The sequence below is a fragment of the Phodopus roborovskii genome, unplaced genomic scaffold (genome assembly GCF_943737965.1).
Source record: "Phodopus roborovskii unplaced genomic scaffold, PHOROB, whole genome shotgun sequence".
Classification (NCBI taxonomy): Eukaryota; Metazoa; Chordata; class Mammalia; order Rodentia; family Cricetidae; genus Phodopus; species Phodopus roborovskii.
The window spans coordinates 9,456,172-9,478,942 of NW_026126469.1; the positions used below are offsets into that span (position 1 = coordinate 9,456,172).

At 42.3% G+C, this 22,771-nt stretch overlaps 2 protein-coding genes across 3 annotated transcripts in view; one reads left to right on the forward strand and one right to left on the reverse strand.

Annotated features, from left to right (window-relative positions):
• Masp1 (MBL associated serine protease 1) overlaps positions 1 to 13,665 on the reverse strand; it is a 63,757-nt gene extending 50,092 nt beyond the window's left edge. The window contains exons 1-2 of one of the 2 annotated variants that reach the window (XM_051191222.1): positions 13,344 to 13,665; positions 9,075 to 9,306 (exon numbers count right to left, since the gene is read on the reverse strand). In XM_051191222.1, coding sequence (XP_051047179.1) covers positions 9,075 to 9,306; positions 13,344 to 13,348 — 237 coding nt within the window. In that variant the 5' untranslated portion in view covers positions 13,349 to 13,665. The remainder of the gene's footprint in view (positions 1 to 9,074; positions 9,307 to 13,343) is intronic. The other variant, XM_051191221.1, reaches the window with a different exon arrangement.
• Positions 1 to 22,771, forward strand: part of St6gal1 (ST6 beta-galactoside alpha-2,6-sialyltransferase 1) — a 766,154-nt gene that overhangs the window by 283,504 nt on the left and 459,879 nt on the right. The gene's annotated exons all lie outside the window — the stretch shown is intronic.

Consider the following 22,771-nt stretch of genomic DNA (forward strand, 5'->3'; position numbering starts at 1 on the left):
TAAATGAATTCTATGAAAATGCATCATTTCTAAGCTATTTTAGCATTGTCCTACCATTGCTCCTGGGGTTTTAATGTCTTGTCCATCCTATGCCCCCTACTTTCCTTCATTTCTTTTTAATGCACATATCATTGTCTCTAGGCTTTGGCTTTCCAGAACATTTCCAGAACCCAGACATTAATATTGTCCTCCAAGAGTCAGGGCAAAGGAGACAGGCAGCTGTCCAAAAAGTCTTCAGTCCCTACAGCATCTTGCAGGATCCTCAGTCCCCAGCCTCCCTCCCTGGCCCTATCTGTACCTTCTGACCCAACCCCTTCTAATTTCCTTTTTCAGATCCACCGGACATTTCCCTCCTGAGGGTCTTTGTGCTGTTCTGAGTGGGTACTTTTACTCCAGGAAGCACAAAACTAAGATGTTTTGCTGTCCTTGCTCAAATACTGTCTTCTCAGGGGGCTTCCCTGCATGCCACATTCAAGTCACAACACACACCTCGGTACTACAGGACCCCTGTGCTGGCTCTGTTTTGTTTCTTTGACTGTTGGTTCATCCCTCACCAGGTACAATACTGATTACTTTTGTTTATTGTCTGCTTATGTTGCAATGGAGGCCCACCTGCTGTAACTTCAACATCATAGCTACATGGTAAATATTTCTTGAATGAACACCTTTCCCACTTTCTTTTCTTTCCTGTGAGGAAAGTATGCCCCTTCTGTTCACCAATAAGTTTTCTGTGGATACACAAACACACAGATGTACACTCTGAACACCCACACCTCAGAGAGAAAACATCTATCCCATGTGCGTCCTTCCACACTCCCTTGCTACCCTGGCCCTGCATGAGGCGCTTCCTTCTGCTTCTCATCACCCCAGAGACTGCACTGTTTGCATTTCCTGCTTAAAATAAGCTTCAGGTCACACTTTTCTGAAGCTCATTTTCACTTCCTAGTTAGTGGGAATTGGTATTTGGGGCCCAGCATCCCAGAGGGAAGAATCCTGCTGGGACTATACAATTCAAAGAAACCCTCATCCATTTCTCATTTCCTTCTGAGGCCAAGGCCTGCTGTCCCTCTCAGAGAATGAACAGAGCCACCACAGTAGCTGGGGTCAGCGAGGACTGAAGGTCGTGGCCATGTTCTAAGTAAACAGAGCTGTAATGGAATCAATCAGGAGTTGAGGTCAGAAGGCTTCTATCTTAATTATGTGGCAGGATGCAAACTGACCTATGTGGCTTGGGGAAAAGGGTGTTGGACTGGGTCTCAGACCAACAAAAACTGGAAGGACCGGGGAAAGCCTGCTAGTGAACTTCCACCACCAAGAAAACTGCTACCCAGAATGCACTGGTGATTTGGTCAAGTTCTCACCCTGAGCTAATGTGCGATTTCTAGCACTGAGTTCTTTTCTTTCTCTGCACAGCTGCCTGGATGGAGACTTGTGCCTCTAGTAGTGCCTGCTGTTAGAGAAAACACAGACACAGCCTTGAACTCCTGGAGCTGGCAGTCTGGTGGGAGTCACTTGGATGTATGCACTGCAAACCTATCAACTGAGCACGCCTCATCCTTTGTGCCAGCCTTCATTCCTCATTACTTTTAAAACATTTTTTCTTCCAGAGTCAGGATCAAGGAGAAAGTTACTTAGTAGAACCTGGACAAAACAGGAACCCTCAAAACCCCTGAGGTCATTTTACAGACTTCACTAAAATGCCATGGCAGGCAAACTGTTGCTTTAGGAAAAAGAAATGCATTGGCTGAGAAACAAACTAGGGTCCTTTCCAGGTGAGAGCCGGCATGGGAGGGGCACCATGGGGAAACAGAACCACATCTTGGCTGTGCAATGACTGGGGACTGAGACCTGGCTTTTCCAGAGGTACTTAAAGTTCTCTTTGTGCCTCAGTTTCCTTCTTTGTAAGATAGGTATAATTGTGCTCACGTTTCTTATTCCATGAAAAGTAGATTAGAAACTTCCATAAAAATTGTGATGGTAAATGCAGAGCCTCCTGGGTTGAAACAGTTCTTTCAGAGCACTTAGTAGGAGATACCTGGAAACACCCAGTGACTCGGCAAGGCAGAGAGAGAAGAGAGGGTGCTTTAGTTCACAGAGCAGCTGGAGATGCCAGGCAAGTGCTTTGCTTTCCGGCTCACACCATACTGCCTTGCTTCACTAATATGCATCAAACCTAGGTTTTACAAGCATTTCCTCTCATTTACTTTCACATTAAGCCCATGAGAAAGGGATTATGCTATCTCAATTTCCCAAGGACACCACAAAGGAAGCCTCTGCTCCTGTTGAGTTTGTTAACTGTCTCAGAGTTAACAAAGCACTGAGTCTGACTGCCCTGCCATTTCCAGCTCACTCCACTTCAGACTGCCCTGCCTCAAACTGTGAGGAAGACACTGCCCATTCTGGATTTTTAAAAAGCTGACAACAAGCTTGAGCTAAGGGAGATGAAGAGGTGTGGCCAAGGGGTCTCACGCAGAGTGGCTCAGTTAATTTTCTCCTCATGTCTGTTTAAACTCCATCCTAAAATCTGGATTAGCACTTCAGTTTGTGCTCTAGACTCAGTGCTCTTCAACATGGGATCGTGCCTTCGAAGCCTGTTGGTCCCTCCATGCCTGCTCAGGAGGGATCTCATCTGGCACTTTCAGAACTGGGCTGGAAGCTCTCATCATGCTCCCCCTCCCCTGTGCACCCATTCCTGTGGTGCTCTGCCTGTGCTTCCAAAGCTTGCTGCAGGAGCTGGCCTGTGAGCTTCCTCCAGACCTGCATCCTAGCCAACCCACACAGCTACACTTAACCCAGTTAGTCGTTCCCTTCATGGCCTGTGCCTAACTCCTGTATTTGTATGTCTAGATCAAACTTACTCAAACATGTTACCTCCATGTCCTCTGTCCCCAAACATTTCATTGCTTCTCACTGGAAATCCTACACTCAAATGCCAAATGATGCCACCCTGAAAGTATAAAGGACTGAAGCCAAGTGCCTTTTCTTTAGATAGAAACATATTTTGCACATTAAACGCAGACGGAGATTCTTCATTCCACAAAGAATGTTTTCAAATAATTTTCCTTGAAATAAACGCCTTCTCAGGCACTTTCCTGTTTCCCATTTTGGTAGACACACTGGAGGGGAAAGTTTCACATTCCTTCCTACAAGGGAAGTAATGGTGCAAGCAAGATGTGGGGAAACTTTGGCATTGGGTTCAGGAGGTCCATGGGGATGGGGGAGCCCTAACTACGTGGTCAACTCTACGGGGTACCAGCTGTTTGTCTCCCAATGTTGCCAGATTTATTAAAGGAAATGGCTATTTTTGCATGAGATCAGAGGTTTTATGCTCACACAATTATTTTTTTATCATTGTTGCTAATTTTCTTTTTCAAAGTAGGCGTGTATGAAACTAACACACAAAATACACTGAAGCATTAATTCAACGTACTGATGACTTGATTATGACCAAGGGTGTAAAGCTTAAGTCCCCAGATCAATTCAACCAGTTGGTCACTTGTTTACCACTTTGAATGCCCACGTATAACCCCAAATTTGCTAGACAATTTCTTAGTCGTTCCCCATGTAATTGTTCTGGGCTTTTCTTGTGTGCCTCCCTACGATATGTCAGCACTGACTACTCTATGCTCTCATCATGCATCCTTTTCAATTTTCACCGTAGCTATGTGCTGACACATTTCATTCCAAGAACTGCCATGCTGGGCTTCCATTCACCCTTAAAGACCTATCTCAAACACTGAGGACTTCTGAAGCCTTTTCCAACCACACAGAAGTGAGCACTCACACACGTGTGTGCGCTGCCTTATGTTTCTTGTGTACGCTTTAAAATTTTAATGATGTAATTGTCTTATTACATCCTTTGGAACTGTGAATTCCTAGACGGCAGGATGATAATGCTTGTCTTTGGGTACATGCTTTGGCAGGGTTCTTGTTGGGATAGTTTACCTGCAGAATTCTTGGGCATCATTAGAAAGTCGGCAGGTATTGAAAGATTAGGAGACGGCACAAACAGAGATATTTGAAGGTGATCCCTCTGCATTTCTACAGAGGGTGGGCACTACTGCAATGTATTAGGCAGGCTGACTATGGACTTGAGCTAAGGGCTGCACAGTGAAAAGGATGTGAGAACTGTTCATTATCTAAGGGATGGAGGGTTGACAAAACAGCGGCACTACATCTTATGGACACAGTAGGTACCAACTGAGCTTTGGGGTCAGGAACAGAAATGAGAGAGAGGGAGACAGAGAGAGAGAGAAGCTGAAATGCTGCATACCTCCTTCTTAACAAGCAGGTGGCAGGAAGTGAACTTGAAATGGGAGGTGTGAACTCTGTGCCTTAAGGTTTGCATTTCCACAGCTCTCACCTCATGACACCTTTTTGTGTCAGTCATTTGATCTGAAGCTCAGTCAAACATAATTTGTTGCAGTTTTTGGGAAAATACTGTATTTTCTGGCTATATATTAGAGTTCAACTCTGATACAGTTTTTAACAATTTTACTACAAGCAACATTTGCTACATATTGCAATCTAAAACGTAGGCATTCAGAAGATGAGGCTCTCCTATAGCTTAATTAATTAAAAGAAGAAAGAATAGACATTAAAAAAAAAAAAAAAACAGGGTCTCTCTGTCAAACCTTGGCTCGCCTGGAACCTAATATACAAGGTTGGCCTCAAACTCACATATATCCAGTGGCTCTTGCCTCCCAAATGGTGGGAACAAAGGTGTGTGCCACTACTTCTGGCAAGACTGGCTATTTTCAGATGTAAATTCTGCTCTAGGCATGATGTGGGTCAATGGATTGTCCTTCCCCAATCTTTTGACCTGATCAAGCCAGACCTTGATTTCTAAGGTTGCTTAATACCGAGCATAGATGGACCTTATAGACCATGTAAATCAACTCCCTGTTTGACAGGAAGATGGATAAGGAGGGATTCTTTCTAGAAGAAGCCACTTACCTAAGGCTAATGTAGTAGTGTAGAATAATCTGCAGAACTGAGGCTTCCAATCCCAGTGCCTAGCCTCTGTGCTGGCCCTTGGTCCCCAACACCCACCAGCTGTGATGCACACTCCTCATCTGTGCACTGCAGGATGCCTCAGCAGATGCTGTTAGGCAGATGTGGATTGAAGACTGAGCTCTGCGGGAAAGCAGGCTAGAGAGGAATTCCCATAAATATGAGCATACGGTCTACAGCTTTGAGGTCCTGCTTTCCTTTGGGCTGGTGATGCTCAGTGTCAGTGGTTCGTTCCCTCATGGTCACCCTAATAGGTGTAAGTGAGAAGTCAGAAGGGAGGATTGTTGATGTAGGTTAGACTGGAAAGGGTTCCTGTGAGTTGAGTGGTCCTTTAAATCTACCCCTTGGCTGCAAGGAAAATTCAGCTGTGGTTCAAACGAAGCCTCAAAATAGTCCAGGATGTTATCTTGTCAAAGGAAACTGATATAGTTTTAAGTTACTTGGTAAAGAACAGCAGTGGTGTGCTATGCTTACAAGTTTGACTCAAATAGGGTGTCACTAAGGCATTCCCCTGAAGAGCGTAGGCTCTACCTAGAGTTCTAATGGCCATGAAACTTTGAGAATTGGCTAAGTAGGAACAAGAAGACTTGAAGGGGTCATCTGGGAAATTCTGGCAAGTAAGATTGCAAAGAGAGGCCCAGAAATTAAGGTACTTTAGGGGTCATCTCATTCCACTATTTGTTCCACCAATTTCCTCCATGCTGCAGCAATCTCTCCTGCAGAAAGCTCCTTGAGATTCAAGCAATTATACAAGGTTCAGGAAGTTGCTGAAACTAACAAGATTCACTAGGCCTTCTTTGTTGTGTAGAAGAGAACCCCCCACCTTCTGAGCTATCCAGAAGAGTCTCTCCAGCCTGTCTCCAACAGTCACAAGTCACACAGAGCTGCAGGATGTTGCTTTCATGAGCTGTTACCCAGGATGAGGTGAGTTTTTGGTGGTGTAGTTGCCTTTGAGTCATTGCAAGTAATTCCTCATTCATCCACCTGTATATGACCCCAATGAACTCATCTCTGACTTTGGTAGAATCATATCTCTGGTCAGTTATGTGTTCCTAACAAGGAAAGTAGACATTTGTTCACATTTACCCAGGAAAAGTGATGCAATCCCTCACTGAACAGATGAACAAATAGAATTTGGGAGAGTGGTATTGACTTATCCCGGAGCCATGTGGCATGTTTGTGCTTGTTTTCAGATTGAAAGAGAAGAGATTCTCATTAAAAGTAAAACCTAGTGGCTATCCTGGGTTTAAGGCTCACCTAAACCCAAACAGTTCTACATCTGTCCTTTTCTGCATTGGACCAAACTGAAGGGTTATTAGAATGTGTTCATCATGGGGAAAATATTTAAGCCACAGTAACATTTAGCATAACCCTGTACAATGGGATTGTGTGGACCTCTACAGGCCCTGAAGATTAACTTTTGTGAGTTCTTGAATCTTGTAGGGAAACTCTTTTACACATATGTGGACAAGCACACAGAACTTTGTAAGCACCAGCTGCCAGCAGATGTGGGAGCCCTGTCTCTAGCTCATGGCTTCCAGAACCTCTACAAGAAGCTGATGCTGATGCTGATACTAGGAGGGTGTTCTAGAGAGTCACCCATGGAAACTCTCTCCCCCATATGAATCCCTTTCCAAACAGGGATTGGACAGATGTATCTAATTCACAAAGATTTCAGGTCAGCAGCTTGTTCTGCAAGCTGTCTCAAGTATACTTTGAAGTGTCAAGAGCTCATGTTCTTTAGGCTTATTTTTCCTCTTGGGAATTGGATATTTTGAGTTTGACTGTCCTATTGTCCATAGCATGGGGCATCCAGACAATGGCAATATCCCATACAGCAATGGTGCTGGGATAGTGTCAACGTCTGTGGACATTGTTGGCTATGACAACCTGGTGGAACAGCCACTGACATCTAACAAACAGACCAGGGAATCTTCCAAAGCATCCTTCCATGCTGAAGACCGCTTTCCTCAGCACTGAGTTACCTGACTCCAGATGTCAACAGTGCTGATTCTGAGAACCCTCACATGGGTGGACCTTGACACCACAGTAATGCTCTACGTATAAAATGAGCCAAGACAGGAGAGGAGTCCACAGCTCCATTGAGCATTTCCTGTGCCTCTCATAATGCTTTGTACCCTGGAATCAGGGGAGCACACCTTGTGATCTGTTCAGTGTGGCCAAACAAGTGTAGGTTTCAAATTCACATGACATGGGTTGGGATCTTGACCTGCCATCTTCCAGATGGATTACCTGGAGTCGCCTAACCTTTCTGGGTTTGTTTTGCTGTGAAATAGGACAGGAATTTATGTCTCATAAAACTTTGATGAAGTTTGAATGAGATGATAAGTGTAAAGGGTCTTTGTAAAATCACTACTTAGCTGTTGTTCAAACATTCTGGTTAATACGAGCTTAAGTGCTGCTGAGTGACAGGCTGTGGGAAACAAGAATAGACTAGTGGCTACAATGCGGAAAGCTGACTGGAGAGTTATTTGGGTTATTTGGTGCAAACCTTTCCAGGAAGCCAGAGAGAACTTAGTAGGTGCTTCATGGGGCTAGAGAGATGAGCCAGTGGTGACTGCTCTTCCAGAAGATCTGGGACCAGCACCCACACAGTGATTCACAACCAGCTGTAGCTGTATGCTGTGGAATATTAGTTTAAGATTTGTCACATTCGTGAGTGCTATGGAATATTTAGTGATGCAAAGATGTGCTGCATTCTTTTACATTGCATTTGTTTAACTCTGTGGAGCTGTGTTACTTTGCTGCCTAAAACACACAATTGGTCTATTAAAGAGCAAATGGCCAATAGCTAGATAGGAGAAAGGCTAGACCAGAATGCCATGCAAAGAGAATAAATAGAAGGAGAGATCTAGGGAAAAAGGGGAGGAGCAAGAAAAGGAGAAAGAGAGGAGGATGCCAGGGGTCGGCTACCCAGCCACACAGTCAGCCATGAAGTAACAAGGGAAGAAAGACATACAGAATAACAAAAGGTAAAAAGCCCAGAGGCAAAATGTAGTTAAAGAGAAATGGGGAAAGCTGGCTAGAAAAAAGTCAAGCTAAGGCCAGGTATTCATAATTAAGAATAAGTCTCTGTATATTTATTTGGGTACTGGATGGCAGGCCCTCAAAAGAGGGGGAAAAAGCCTACACTTGTTCTAGGGAATCCAATGCTCTCTTTTGGCCTCTGTGGGCACTGCACACATGCAGGCAAAATACTCATATACATAAAAATAAATATATTAAAAAGAAAGCTGATTTTTTTTTCAGTTTTCAAAACTTTTTGAAGTAGGTACAACCTTAATAAATTTGATCTCTTAGAATATTTTAAGCCTTTTTCAAACCCACATTATTACTATTAAATTTTTGTTTTAATTTTTGAAGATACAACCTGAGTTTGTTCAAAGGATAAACATAAACCCACCATTGTCCTGTCCCCAGCCTCAAAGTCCTGGAATTACAGACATACACACACATAAAACCAGAATTTCCCACCCATGGCAATTCCAGAGAATACTGTCTGTTGATACCATCCTATTCTCCCTATACATTTTTAATATTTCCCATTAAAATCACTTTCCTTCCCTGGGCATGCATGTGACTAATGAAATATAAACTTTTGACATGATATTTAAGGCCCTCAGAATCACACCATCCTTCCACTCAAACCACACCTTTTACTTTTGACTACTGGACAGCCTATTCTCCTAAACATTTAATCATTATATAATGACTTTAGCAGTGCTTTCTAATATCTCAGTGTCAGACATATTATCATTCTCTGTGATTACTGCTTATTCATGGGTCTATACCCTTTACTGGGATGTTGGAGCAGATGCTACTGGATGCATTACAGGCAATGAGACTAGCTTAGGGGAAAAGATATGTTTAGCAAATGCCAAATCATACCACCAACTCTCATAGGCTTGAACTTGGCATACCACTCCCATTACATCTTTAATTGCACAGTCTCCTTGTGTTTCTCCCTCACTAGATGCATCCCCATGAAAGTAAGAATGGTACTTAATCTATGCCCAGTTGCAGGACATTGGAGGTCTCACCTTCACGTAGTCATATTCACAAAGATAGGAGGATTCCAAGTTGAAGTGCATGAAGTAAAGCTTGATCCGAAACCCCTCTGGGACAGTAATATTCCAAGTCACCTCGGAGTCACTTGGATAGGAATCTGGATAGCCAGGGGATTGGATCTGGCCAAACATTTCATTTAGCTCCACAGTATGGGCTGAGACCTCCAACAGGGCTAGGCACAGAGCATGGTAGAGAAGGAGCAACCTGAAAGACACAAATGAAGTTTTGCTTACTTCAATGATTACAGGTCCCCAACACTGAGCTTAATACCTGCTTTCATTATCCTTGTTCACTTGTTCTGCAGGATGTTTGGAGAAAGTAATTAGGTGATTTCCAAGATTGCTTTTAGCTTTGGTCTTTTGAAAATTTGTTTTGAATAATCAAGTTTTCTATAAAGTAGACCATTTGGGACCCTGACACATGTTTTCCTACTCTTGTAAGCATAACTATTATAATTAGATGATATTTGGTATTACTTCTTTAATTGTACCTCACTTAGGAACCATAAATTATGCAGTTTTGAAATATAAGTAAGAATAGCTAGTATTGCGATAAAACCCAAGCTCTGTGGAGGAATCTACAGATATTGAACACAAATGATATTCTGAAAGATTGCTTACTACGTGCCAGTCAACGTATAAAAAAAAGTTTATAAAGAGAATTAACAAAACAGGTCTTGGTGAATATTGTGTAAGTATCAAAGTTTATAATTCATTTCTAAAGAAATGGAAAGTAATGGACTATTAAGAGAGTTGCACATGTAGTATCAAATGTGGATAATGTGATACCAAGGCAGGGTAACTAAGGCCAGTCATAATTCTAATGGTCAGGTCACAACATAGCACTTTCCCAGAAAGATCTAAGGACCTTGAACTCAAACATCTCAGGCATAACTCCTTAGCTACTCTCCTAACAGGTCCCTGTGCTTGTTTCTGATATTTTTGTCTGCCCACATGCATGTGTGTGCATGTGTTTATGTGTGTATGCATATGCGTGTGCATGAATGTGGAGGCCAGTCATAAACCTCAGGCACTGTTCCTCAGGAGCCATCCACCTTGCTTTTGGAGACAGCTCTCTCATTGGGACCTGGGGCTTGCTGATTAGCTTAGACTGGCTAGCCAATGGGACTCAGGGATCCTCCCATCTTTGCCTCCTCAGGTCTGGAATTACAGGCTAGTTGTCCATGCCTTTCATTTCCAGGGCTGAGAGTACAGGTTCAGCTGTGCCCTGAAGAATAGATTCAACTTCAGGCCCTGACCTTACTTCTCCTACCCATTTTTAAAGGGAAGTGATCAATCTGCATTTAGTTCTTCATCTCATGTAGGGCGATAGTAACGACTTCCCAGTGGGCTGTTCTGCACACGGGCACTGGGAATAGCCCCAAGTATCCAGCCCTAGGTGAAGGCTTGCTCTGATGATCCATCATCACGCCACTTCCTGAAAGTGGGAACTTTGGCTCCCAACCCTGACTTCCCAGCAATAGTGACAACTGGATTACACAAGGCTGAAAGGTTGCTTTTGTCCATGTCTGCTTTTTTCCAGAACATACAGAGGAGAAAGCTCCTCAGGCCAGTTCTGCTGAGCCTGGCAGTTGACTGACCCCTTAGCCCAGGCAGGGCTGTGTGTGGCAGCCAGCTAGCTGGGGTGAATGTGTACAAAAGGCCCATGCAGTGTTCTGTTCTTTGCATCTCAAGACAGACGTAGATACATGAAGCAGTTATCTCTATCCATGTGCAAGGCTGAAGCATATGCTTGCCTGCTTGCCTTAGGGGCTGTGATTTAAAGGATGTACATGGCAGCTTTCATTTCTCGTCACACTCGTGTTTTGGCTTCGTAGGCATAATGTGCCGGTTGTACAATTCCTGACACCTGTTATCTGTTCTCCAGTTGATCAAAAAAGTTGAGCTACATTTGCTTGAAATGTCAAAAGCGATATAGAGAGCTGGGATTTCATAGTCTCTGTGGGGAGAGCAGGCTATCAGGGATGCATAAAGAGACTGCATGTGTCAGGCTGTGGGATGAATGGCACTTCCTAGCATCTCCATCCCCCCTTTTCAGTTTACACACCACCAACACTCCATTTTTAAGATTCAGAGTTGGAAGACTCCCTTACTCACCACCCTCACTTGACAGACGATGAAAAGTATACCCTAAGAGATGGCACATCATGCCAAATACCATATGGTGAATTAACTTCAACAGCAGAAAAGAATAACAAAAGCTCACAGAAGAAGTTGGGACCATGCCCATATCATGCCCAGGCATCAGGCCAAAGCAATTAATCCTGTGAAAAATAATTTTAAAAAAAAACCATAGCTTTATGTGGAAATTTTAAAAAATACTAATGTTTGAACAGCCCCAACCCCCACCCCTATGCATGAAATTCTGTTCTATTGCCTGGGGACTGGCATTCCTTAAGTACCGGAGACCATTGTGATCTGTAGCTGGAATTGAGAGCCTAGCAGAGTATAGCAGGAAAATTCTTGGAGTGCAATGACACAAGAATGAGTCTGGTCCCTTTCAAGATCATTAGTGTGGCTCTGGGCAAGTTGCTTAACTGCTTTTATCTCATGTGTTTATTAATCCTTATGTCACACAAAAACTAAAGCCAAGAGGATACAATGCTCATCAAAGTGTCTTGCAAACTCTGTATGCTTGGGAGTCCAACCCCTTCAGAGACAGCTAGTAGAACGGGTCCCCAGAACTTCTTGATACTCAGTAATTTTAAATTCAATTCAATCATATTTATTGTATTTCTACTGAGAAGGGACATTATGTTCGGTGCTGGTCACCGAACATAATGTATGTTATTCATAACATGAAAGTGCAGACATTCTATAAAGGTGAATTGATTGCATCTCTTGGAAGGGGAAGTGGACATTTAAATAAGCCACCATTCAAAGATGATAAGAAATACAGTCACAGGGGAGAACAAAGGAAGAGGTGCCATGTCCGGGGGATGGAGATCAGGGATGAAGAAGCAATGTTGAGCCTGCTCAGTCTATTCTAGGTGGGAAATGAATGGAAGGGTTGTTCTAAATCAAGGGTTAGGCATATGCAAGGGTGTGCTTTGGAATGGTGGAGACATACATAGAGCAGATTATCATTCTGTATACAAAGGAAGAAAGCCATTGTTTTAAAAGAAAGGAAAATGAAAATTTCTGGCAGGTTAAAACATTTACAAAGATCAGGATGACGAAATTAACTTTTAGATATTTGTCTTCCTCTGGTCCATAGATACCTGGAATTCAAAGTTACACATATTGAAGCTCCCTACTGGCCATGGACTCAGCAAAGTTACCAGGTGAGTGAAGAAGAGAAACAAACAGAAACTCCCAGTTTAAGGGGGAAACAGGCATGTGGGGACTTAATACATCAACAGGGTGTTGGGTGTTTTTCTTGCTCCCTTTGAGTGTTGCTAGCCGCCTTGACACAGTGATAAATAATAATTAGGATAGTTGGGGCTTCAGACTCTGGAAAAGCTCATAAGAAATGCCTCGTGAGGAGCCTCAAATAGCACAACAAGAAACAAGAAAGGTTGAAGAGCTTCTGGAGCCTTTAGAATTTAAAGTGGTAGGTTTCAGAATTCCAAACACTCTTGAAAAACTGTGGTGTCTCTTTAAGAGCCATTTGGTGCATTTCATAGCCTGATTCATGTCACCAGCTGCCTCTGATTTCAGTGAGAAATGCAGAATTTATAGGGAACTGTAAAATGGGGACAGGTTTTTAGTTTTCTAAATTGAGGTTTAACTGGCAAACTTCTGAAGGCTCGAGAAACCACGAGCCGGGCTGTGGGGAACTTGTTTCTTTCCCCTTTAGAAGAAATAAACACGCAAACACATTATCTAACTCTCAAAGTGTTGCGAGAAAGACATCATTGCTCTTTCCTGAGTAGGAAAATGAAGAATCAGTTTTGTGGGCAAGAGGAGGAGGATCACATTGGCCAGTAGGCAGCACTCTGTGCTGGCAGAGGGAGAAATGTGAGCCTCCGCAGCCAGGAACAGGCTTTGTACAAACTATCTGGTTTCAAGTTGCGCGTCTCCGTCTCCGGAGTCTCTGGGAAGGTGCCCCAGGGACAAGGCTCCCTTTTGCAAAGCCTTGAGGATTGATGAGAATCCCGGTCCCTAGCCACACAGAGGGCAAGCAGGTGAGTCTCCTAGAGACAAGGTCAGACCCAGCCGGCTGCTTTACACTTGGTCTTGGAGAGGGAACCCAGTGCCTTCCCCTGACCTGGCACTCACCTCATTTTCCTGCCTTGTATGCTCCTGGCCTTGGTCCTGTCTGCTGGACTTGTCTGTGAGCTCTTCCCAGTCCCCGTCCCTGTGTGGTGTCAGCGATGTCTTATCTTTGTTCTGAGGTCCCTGTGTGTCTCTGGAATTGGCTGGCATTCTCCATTCAGGTCACGCCTTCCCCTGCCTGCAACAGATCCCCTCTCCCCCTCTCCCGCTGGCTTTCCCTCTCTTCTCTCTCTGACTGAGCTTATGCACACTCAGAGGGACCTGATAGAACTGTTTCCTTGGAAGATCTGCTGGCCAGTCCCCTCCTTGGGAGGGACTGCAGCCCTTGAAAAAAAAATCTGAGAGACCCAGAGGTGTGTGTGTGTGTGTGTGTGTGTGTGTGTGTGTGTGTGTGTGTGCGAGAGAGTGAGAGACAGAGAGACAGAGGCACACACAAAGAGAAAGAGGCACACAGAGAGAGACACAGACACACACAGAGACAGAGACAGAGAGAGGGAGAGAGAGAGAGAGAGAGAGCCTCCTAGCTTGAGTTCGTTCTATTCCAGGATCCCAGCAAAAGAACAATTAAACAGAAACTGCCAACTAAAAAGGCAGTTCTAGGAGATTATAAAAAAAAATGCAGAACCCAAGCCTCGGACTGTCTGTGGACATCTTCAAGTTTTCCTGGAAACCTGGTGGCTGACCCAGACTGTGAGGGAGCACCAGTTTCTGCATTGGAAAGGTAGACAGACTCATGGCACTGTTTAACTTCCAGCATGCATTTGATAAAGGGTTTCTGTGTAGTCAGAGAGCCAGGTGACCTCTGGGTCTAGGAAGACCTGTACCTATGAGATATCAATGTCCCAGGTCTGTGGAGAAATGGTAGAGTGGATCTTAGCTGAGGAGAGAAACAAGAGACAGCCCTCTTCATAAAGACAGGCAGCCCCAAATGGGGACTTTCTCCACACATAAACCTTTCCACAACTAACCCTTATACCATAACTGCCACTACAATATATCCTCTGTACTCTGACTTCTCTGGGTAACATAGCTCCCTCCACTATAATAATCCCTTCTACAGAAATGGCAGCCAGCACATCACAGAGTGTAAAAGTGGGACTCACTGAGCATCATCTCTGTGCTACATACAAATGTTATCTAAGTTGCTTCCACAAACTTTTGAGGGTTCTCTGTGATACATCTTTTACAGGCAAAGGAAGGATGGCTTGGCTAAGACCACCAGAGACCCATTATCACTCCTGAGGCTACTGGTGCCTCTTCAAGCCAGTTGTTTCTCAGAACAGGCACTGCGATAAGCACATTTCACTCCCATTCCTTCAAGTACCATTGTGTCTTGTTCAGTGGTAGCATTATCCTCACTTTCCAAGGAAGATGCTACCCAGAGAAATTGGTCACATAGCTAGAAAGGGAGGAAGAATTCTATGATACCAGCTCTCTGTAATATATTATAATGCATGTGGCATTTGTACAATGCATACACTCACTAATGGAGAAAATAAATTTTGAATCATTTGAAAAGAGCTTTAGACACCAATCGAGAACTTAGCTATGATCTGTGTTTTCTGTGCAGCCTGGCTGAACACTTCAGGCATGGCAGTTTCGGATCCTGCCTGGTTTTTTGCTGAATGGAAGCCGTAACAAGGCACATGTGAGATCATGACTGTGGAAGGCGCCCTCCAGTCATCCAGAAGGCTACCTGCCACTTGAATCGAGTTGACAAACACACATTCTCTATCTTTAAATAGCACACCTTTGGCATATTTTGGGAAGCGATGGCTTGGCATTACCCATTTTCGCTCCAATTTCTCTATTTTTAGCTCTTGGGTGTTAGCCTCATGTGCTTGGCATGGTTACAAGGCTGTGGTAGATAATGCAGGTGCAAGTGTGTGTGATGAGGATGGAGGCTTGGACTCAGGCGTTGTCTGAGAGAAGTGTGCTCTGTTTCAGGCAGGATAAAAAGAAAAGCCTGTAAAATTCCCATTAAGCAGACTGTCAGGCTCTTAGACATCAAATAACTCTCACAAAACAACATTTTAATGATTTAAGTGTAAACGAATCAGAAACACATGGGTTGCATTTCTTTTGGAATACACAAGGGTTTTCAAACCAAAGGAGAAAGAACTTGGCAAGATGCACACAGTGCAGTGGCCTTGCCCGGGAAGGAGTCCCCAGTTCTCCCTGCAGCAGAGCCTGCCCTCCCTGGGTTTAGCATCCACGCTAGGGAAGGCAGTTATTCTGGGTCTTGGCACAGAAGGAAGGGCTTGGGAGAGAAAGCTGTAAGCCACCCCTTGTAAAATGTCACATAGAGCAATTGGGCCTCCAGGAATAGCTTCCTGCCCATGCTTTTTTAAGCTTTCCAGTGATCAATGGGAGACATTTGAAGGATATTCTGAGCTAAGGTCCTGGCAAGATGCAGCAGATCTGGTATGTGCCTCCTCTAGGAGTCAGCCAAGACTCAGTCAGGGCTGCAGTAGTGAAGACTCTTGCCAAGGTGCAGTGAAGGCTGTGTGACTCTCCACAGCTCCCAGTGGTTTGAACTTTTTTTTTTCTTTTGATGAAGATTCCTCATCAGATCTGGGTGTGGGAGGATGCTCATGATGCTCTGGGGTTAAGATCACTGGGCTTTTGTTCTGTAGTCCCAGTTGTGGCCTCAGAAAATTCACCTGCTTCAGTTCAAGTGGGAGCACACAGAGCATGCACTGAGTGTGGGCTGCTTGTGGGTACAGAGACAGGCCAGAGGAGCCATCACAGCAGTGTCACTGGCTTCTTCTGTGGTTTTGACAGTGTCGTCATTCATTACCAAGAACCCTATCACACATATTAAGACAAATCATGTTTGGAAAGATTCAATTAGTTTCTTTAATAGTTTAACAAGGATGGCTTAAAATGTACGCAAGGAACCAATAGCTCTTTAGTTCTAAGCAAAGAAATGGGGACAACAAGGGTGGGCTCAGAGCCCTCACATTGTAGTCAGGAAGCCCGATCAGAAAGGCAGCATCTGGGGGAGTGAGTTCCACAGCATCCTACTCTGGGACACTGGGTTTACATTTTCCACCAAAGTATTTATTTTGAAGTGGCTGAGTGAAAGTTTCTGGAACTCTACTAATGCATCAGAAAATGTAAAGAATTCGGTCAATGGGTTTTTCTCGTGCAGGGAGCAAAGCCTGAAATCCAAGCAAATAACTGCAGAGTGCAATTTGGAATTAAAGTGTGGAAGGAGATGTGGCAGGGCACAACTACAATCCTGTCCTCAGGAGAGGGGCGAGAAGATGGTGAATTCAGTGCTAGTCTGGGCTGCACAGTGACACCTGCATCAAAAACCAAAGCAAAACAAAAATTAAACATCAGGTTGTTCAGCACATTGACCATCAGTAAGCAAAATACCACAGCATCTGACCTTCCAGGTCATCACAGTAATGTGGGAAATTAAAAGAATTCCCACACTTCGTCCCATCCCAGGAGACTCAAATTCACTTAATCAACAATGTGGTTGTTGAATCTGAAATCGTGAAACTCTACCTGGCATGATTTTTGATGCATACAGCATTGAACGTCTTAGAATTAACGCCTCCTTACATTTTATGATTTACTTAGGCTTCTGCAGACATGCCTATGTTATTGCAGGGAATAGTCACATTTTCACAGATGCAGGCATGGAGGTTTAGAGACCTCTGAATGCCTATAAGCAGATGATTAACGTCTGCAGTTCAGGCCTGCCAGACCTCAAGCCCAGGGCTCATTCTATTCATTAGTAGACTTGATACCTTTTGTTGAATTTGAGTTTTCATGACACATACCATTATGGATTAAAAAATAGAGACAGGGGAAAACAGTATATAGGTATGTATGTATGTATGTATACATGTATGTATGCATGTATACACACATACACATATACATAATACATACATACATATACACACATATAAACAACCTTGTTAAAGTCCAGGGAGGCAGTAGCTGTCTGGGTGTGTCCCTGGGTCATCTATGCCACTGAGCTGTACACAGGTTTCTTGGCTAGCACTCTGATGTTTTTGTCACTGTGGTACTGTAGTGTAATTTGAAGTCTGAAGTGATTGTTTTCTTTTTTTCTCGACATTGTTCCTTTTGCTCAGGATGGTTTTGGTTTATCTGGGCTCTTTTTTGCTTCTGTACAAGTTTTATGTGAAATATACCATTGAGATTTTGATGGGGATCCCATTAAATCTATAGCTTGAATTTGATAGTATCGCCATTTTCTCAACATTAATCCTGTCAATCCTTTCAGTGTTCTAGTGTCTTCTATTTCTTTCTTTGATGTTTTATATTTTCACTGTAGAGATTCCCACTCCCTCCATCGGGTTCATACCTATGTATATTATTATAGTTACTTTTGTTATAGATGGTGTTATTTTCCTGATTTCTTTCTCAGCACATTATTTTTCAGTACACAGGAAAGGTACTGAGTTTTGTATGTTGATTTTGTATAGCTACTTTGCTGTACATGTTTATCAGTTCTAAGTGTTTTCTGACAGAGTCCTTAGAGTTTTTTATACATAAAACATTGTTTGTTGCAAAGATGCTAAAAATATACATTAGAGAAGAGAAAGCCACTTCAACAGCATTGCCAGGAAAACTAGGTACATGTAGGGGATAGAACTAGACCCACATCTCTCACACTACACACAAATCAATTCAAAGCATGTCAAAGGACTTCATGTAAGACCTGGACCCTGAGCCTGTTAGAGCAAGACACAGGGAAGGTGTATCAAGATATAGGGTTAGGGAAAGACTTTCTGGAAAGGACTCTGGCAACTCAGAAACTAAAACCAAGAGTGGACAAATGATTGTGTGAGATTGGAAGGCTTCTGCATAACAAAGAAAGCAATCTATCGAAGAGACAGCAGAGAGAACAAGAGAAAAACTTTGCCAGCTACATGTCTGGCAGAAGTTTAATGCCTAGACTATAAAAACCCTAAACATTCTAAAGACAAAAACAAAAAACCCTAATTAATAAATAAAATGAATAGACAGTTTACAAAGAGGATAAAGTACAGCAGCCAATGAATAAATTAAAAAAAAGAAAGGAGATTAGTATTAAAACTACATTGAGATTTCATCTCACCTCAGTCAGAATGGCCACCGTCATGAAACAGTTTCAATTGCCAATCTCAATGATATATTTATGACATACAATATAATTTAAAATAAATGTACCTCTATCTAAATTAAAATTAAAATTGGTCTACCTTTTAACCTGAAGGTTTACCCTCATAGCAACCCACATCCTCTAGGGAAGCCCCATTTCCTAGTGCTTCACAGCCTTCCAGAGCAGAACCGCTGTACAGCAAAGAACAAACAAATGTGTTTTCTTCTAATGTATTTGTATTTCATTTTTTCTCAATACAAATTATATTTGTGTTGTTGTTTATTATTAGCTAAGGCCCCAATTTCCTTTTTTCCATGGGGATAGTTTTCTTAGTACTGCTTACTGCAGAGCCTGTTTTGTCCCCATGGGGTATTCTTGATACCTTTGACAAAGATTTGTTGACTGCCTCTGCATTGCCTTGTTTGCAGGGGGGGGGGTCTCTATTACGTGCCACTAGTCCACAGATGTATTTTTGTGCCATTGTCAAGCTATTTTGATTTAAATGTTATAGATTTATAGGGTTAAAAGTTACTTTCAGTATAATGTGAAATCAGGAACTATGCTGCCTCTAACATGGTTCTTTTATGTAAAGTTTATTTATTTACTTATTTGAAGCTATTTGTAATATTTTGTGGTTCTACAAAATTTTTGGATACTTTTTCTACTTCTGTGAAAACGTCATTAGAATTTTGAAAGTGACAGTATTATATATAACGTTGGGCAGTAGGGGTATTTTATTTATATCTTTTATATTTATTTATGTTTGTATATAGATGCATGTGTGCCACAAAACACATGCAGAGGAGGTCAGAGAACAACTTGGGGAGTTGATTATTTTTTCATCAGTTGCATGCCTGGGATTGAAATTAGCTCCTCAGTCTTGGTAGCAAGCACCTTTACCCAGTAGATAATCCTACTAGCCCAGAAATTTATCAGTCCTTCAAATCCTTATAAGGGACACATACCCAATTTGTTTATATTCACCAGTCTTTCACAGTTTTCAATATATTAATGTTATATCACCTTAGTAATTAATTCCTAAATGTTTTAATATTTTCATCAGTACTATAAATTGTTTTTATAGTTCCTTTTTTTTAGTAGCTTTATGTTAATGTATAGAAATGTTATTTGTGGTATTTGTGGATTGACTCTGTATCCTATGACAAGTTTTTAAAATTAATTTTAATAGTTTTCTTTAATAGACTTTTAGAGCTTTCTATAAGTAAGAACATGTCAATTTAACATTTTTCTTTATATTGTTGTGTATATTGTTGATTTATTTAAATTTCTTTTTCTTTTTGTGTTTTCTAGTACTAACTCTACCTTGAACAGTACCAGCACACATGAACACTCTTGTATTGTTCTGACGTAAGAGGAAGACAAAAGGTTCATGGTTTTTAACAGTTGAATATGATGTTAGTTAACACATATTACTTAGCTGGGTGATGGAGGCATGTGCATTTAATCCCAGGCAGTGGCAAGCTGAATTTGACGCCAGCCTGGTCTACAGAGTGAGTACTAGGAAAATCAAGGCTATACAGAGAAAACCTTAATCCAAAACAAACAAAACCAAAACCACCAACCACAAAAGATACATTACTTCTATACTTTGCTAATATTGTAAAAGGATGTTCAGTTTTGTCAATTCTTTTTTACATCTGTTGAGGTGATCATACAGTTTTTGTCCATTTTGTTATAATATCATGTTTATGGATTGACATTTATCGAGCTATTTGTATTAGTTTGCTGTGACTAAATACCTCATGAGAAGCAATTTAAGAGGGAGAAAGTGTAGGTTGGGTGGTGACGTCATATGCCTTTAATCCCAGCACTGGAGAGGCAGAGGCAGGTGAATCTCTATGAGGGCTACAAAGCAAGTTCCAAGACAGCTATGGCTACACTGAAAAACCACATCTCAAACACCCACCCCCAAAGAGGGAGCAAGTTTAATCTGGCTTATAATGTAAAGGGTTCCCACCCATCATGCTAGAGGAGACAGTAGCAGTAACATGAGGCAGCTGATCACATTGTGTCTAGAGTAGGCAGCTGGCAGTAGATAGCAGGTGGAATAGTGAGACCAAGCAAAACACCATCCTCCCACAATGGCCAACTTCCTACAGCAAGAGTCCACCTCCCAAAAGTTCCATACCCTTCTAAAACAGTATCATTAGCTGAGGCTCAAGTACTCCAACGTGGGGACCTAAGGGGAAAACATAGCATTCCTAATTTTGGCCCTGATAGACACATGGCAATCTCCTAATTCAAAGACTCTTCAAGCTCAAAAGTCTCTTCTGAGATTCAAGGCAGTCTCTAGACTGTGAGTGTCTCTGTTACATTAAAAAACAAAAAGAAAGCAAAAACAAACAAACAAACCCCAATCAACAACAAGGCATGTACTTCAATATACAATGACCTGAAGTCAACATTACTGTTCCACAAGGGAGGAATGGGACATAACAAAGAAACACTAAATCCCTTTAAGGCAAACAACCAATTGGACATTTCTGTGTCTGGTCTCACGATGAAATCATCTGGGATGCAACAACGGTGAGTAGCTCTCCCTTCTGTTGCCTGCAGCAAGCATGCAATCTCCTGTGGTCCAGCTCCAGTCTATACTGCACCTTTTCTCAATGGACATCCTATAATTTTGCTATCTCCAATATCCTATGATCTGCACTGCAAACTTGGCTTTAGTTTGCTGCAAAACTGGTACCTCATGAATGACACTATCAAGTTCTGCTGTCAACTAAAGATATAGCCTGCCCTGCCTGGGGCAAGCTGTCGTGGCCTTTTTATGTATTGGTTGTTGAATCAGGAAAACACTTTTCTAGGCAACTGGTTTTGATTAGGGAACCCTCCATCTACAAATGGTGCCCCCAACATGGGGCAAGAATTTCACATGAAACCTGACAAAAGCTTAAGAAGGGATTTTAAAAACAAAAGAACAAAGTCAAGCACAGCTTCTTGGTAGCAACATTTTTTTCCAGTAGGCTCTGTTTGCTACAGACAAGCAGAGACATGGCTCCTTTAAGAGAGGCTTCCTGACTCAGCATTAGCATGACTCTTTTAAGAGGTCCTGCCACCAAACAATTAAATGGTGTTTATGAACAATAAGCAGCAGGCTTCTAGGTGGTGGCATGGACCTAGAAACTCCACCATGAAGTTTAGACTCTCAGCCAAGTAATAGGATGCAACCAGCTGCCACTTTAATTTTAGCCAAGATAAAGTTAGAGATATATAATAAAGACAGATTCAGATGAAGAAAACCCTCTAAAGGGTTTACAGTGTGTTAAAAAATATATCTAGGCTTCAGAGAGAAAAGAAAAAGGCCAGAGAAAGTCCTTAAAAAAAGAAATAGAGTAGCTGAATGTGGTGGCATATGTCTTTAATCCCAGCACTCAAAAGGCAGAGGCAGGCAGATCTCTGTGATTTCAAGGCTAGTTTGGTCTACAGAATGAGTTCCAAGACTGCCAAAGAAACAGAGAGAAACCCTGTCTCAAAAAATAAAAAATAAATAAAAGAATAAAGTTTTTTTGTAAAAGCCATTTAAAGATGGAAAATATACAGGGAGTCTGGATACTATATGTTATTGTGTTGTCTTTGAATTGTTTGATTGCTGAGGAAGGAGCAGCAGTTGCTAACAGCCATTTGATTATCAATATTGCTGGATTAATTCAACCTATATATTTTGAAAATGCTTTGCCTTCAAGTTTTAAGTCTAAGGACATGTTACTTTGGAAAAGAGTTTGCTCTTGTTTCCACAGTAGATGAAAAGCTGAAACTGACTATTGTCAAACAAATTAGTCTGTGCTTTTTGAGTCCAGCCCCTCTTAAGTTATTAGAACATGGCCAAAATGAACCCAGATTCTTTGCCACAACATCACATGGAAGACTACTAGCCTGGTTCCCTATTAACCCCTGATTCCTCTCTGTCTCTGCGTCTCAAGAGGCAGAATTCCACTGTCACGTTTCTCTCAGAATTTTTATCTCCCAAATGCCTATCAGAATGGCACATTAAGCTCTGCTTTATAGCATTCTAGAGCTTGTCTAGCCTCCATCTCCAATGCCTTCCTGACTCCTCCCAATCCATTTCCAAAGACCAAAGTACCACATGGTTAAGTTTATCACAACAGCAACCCAGCCCCTGACACCAACAAGTTACTTTTCTTATTGCTATAGCTAAATACCTTAAAAAGTAATTTAAAGGACCCAGAGTTTGCTTTGGCTTAAAATTTGAGGATTACAATCATTGAGGAAAGAAAGGCATAGACATAGGAGTCTGAGGTGGCTGGTCACATTGTAT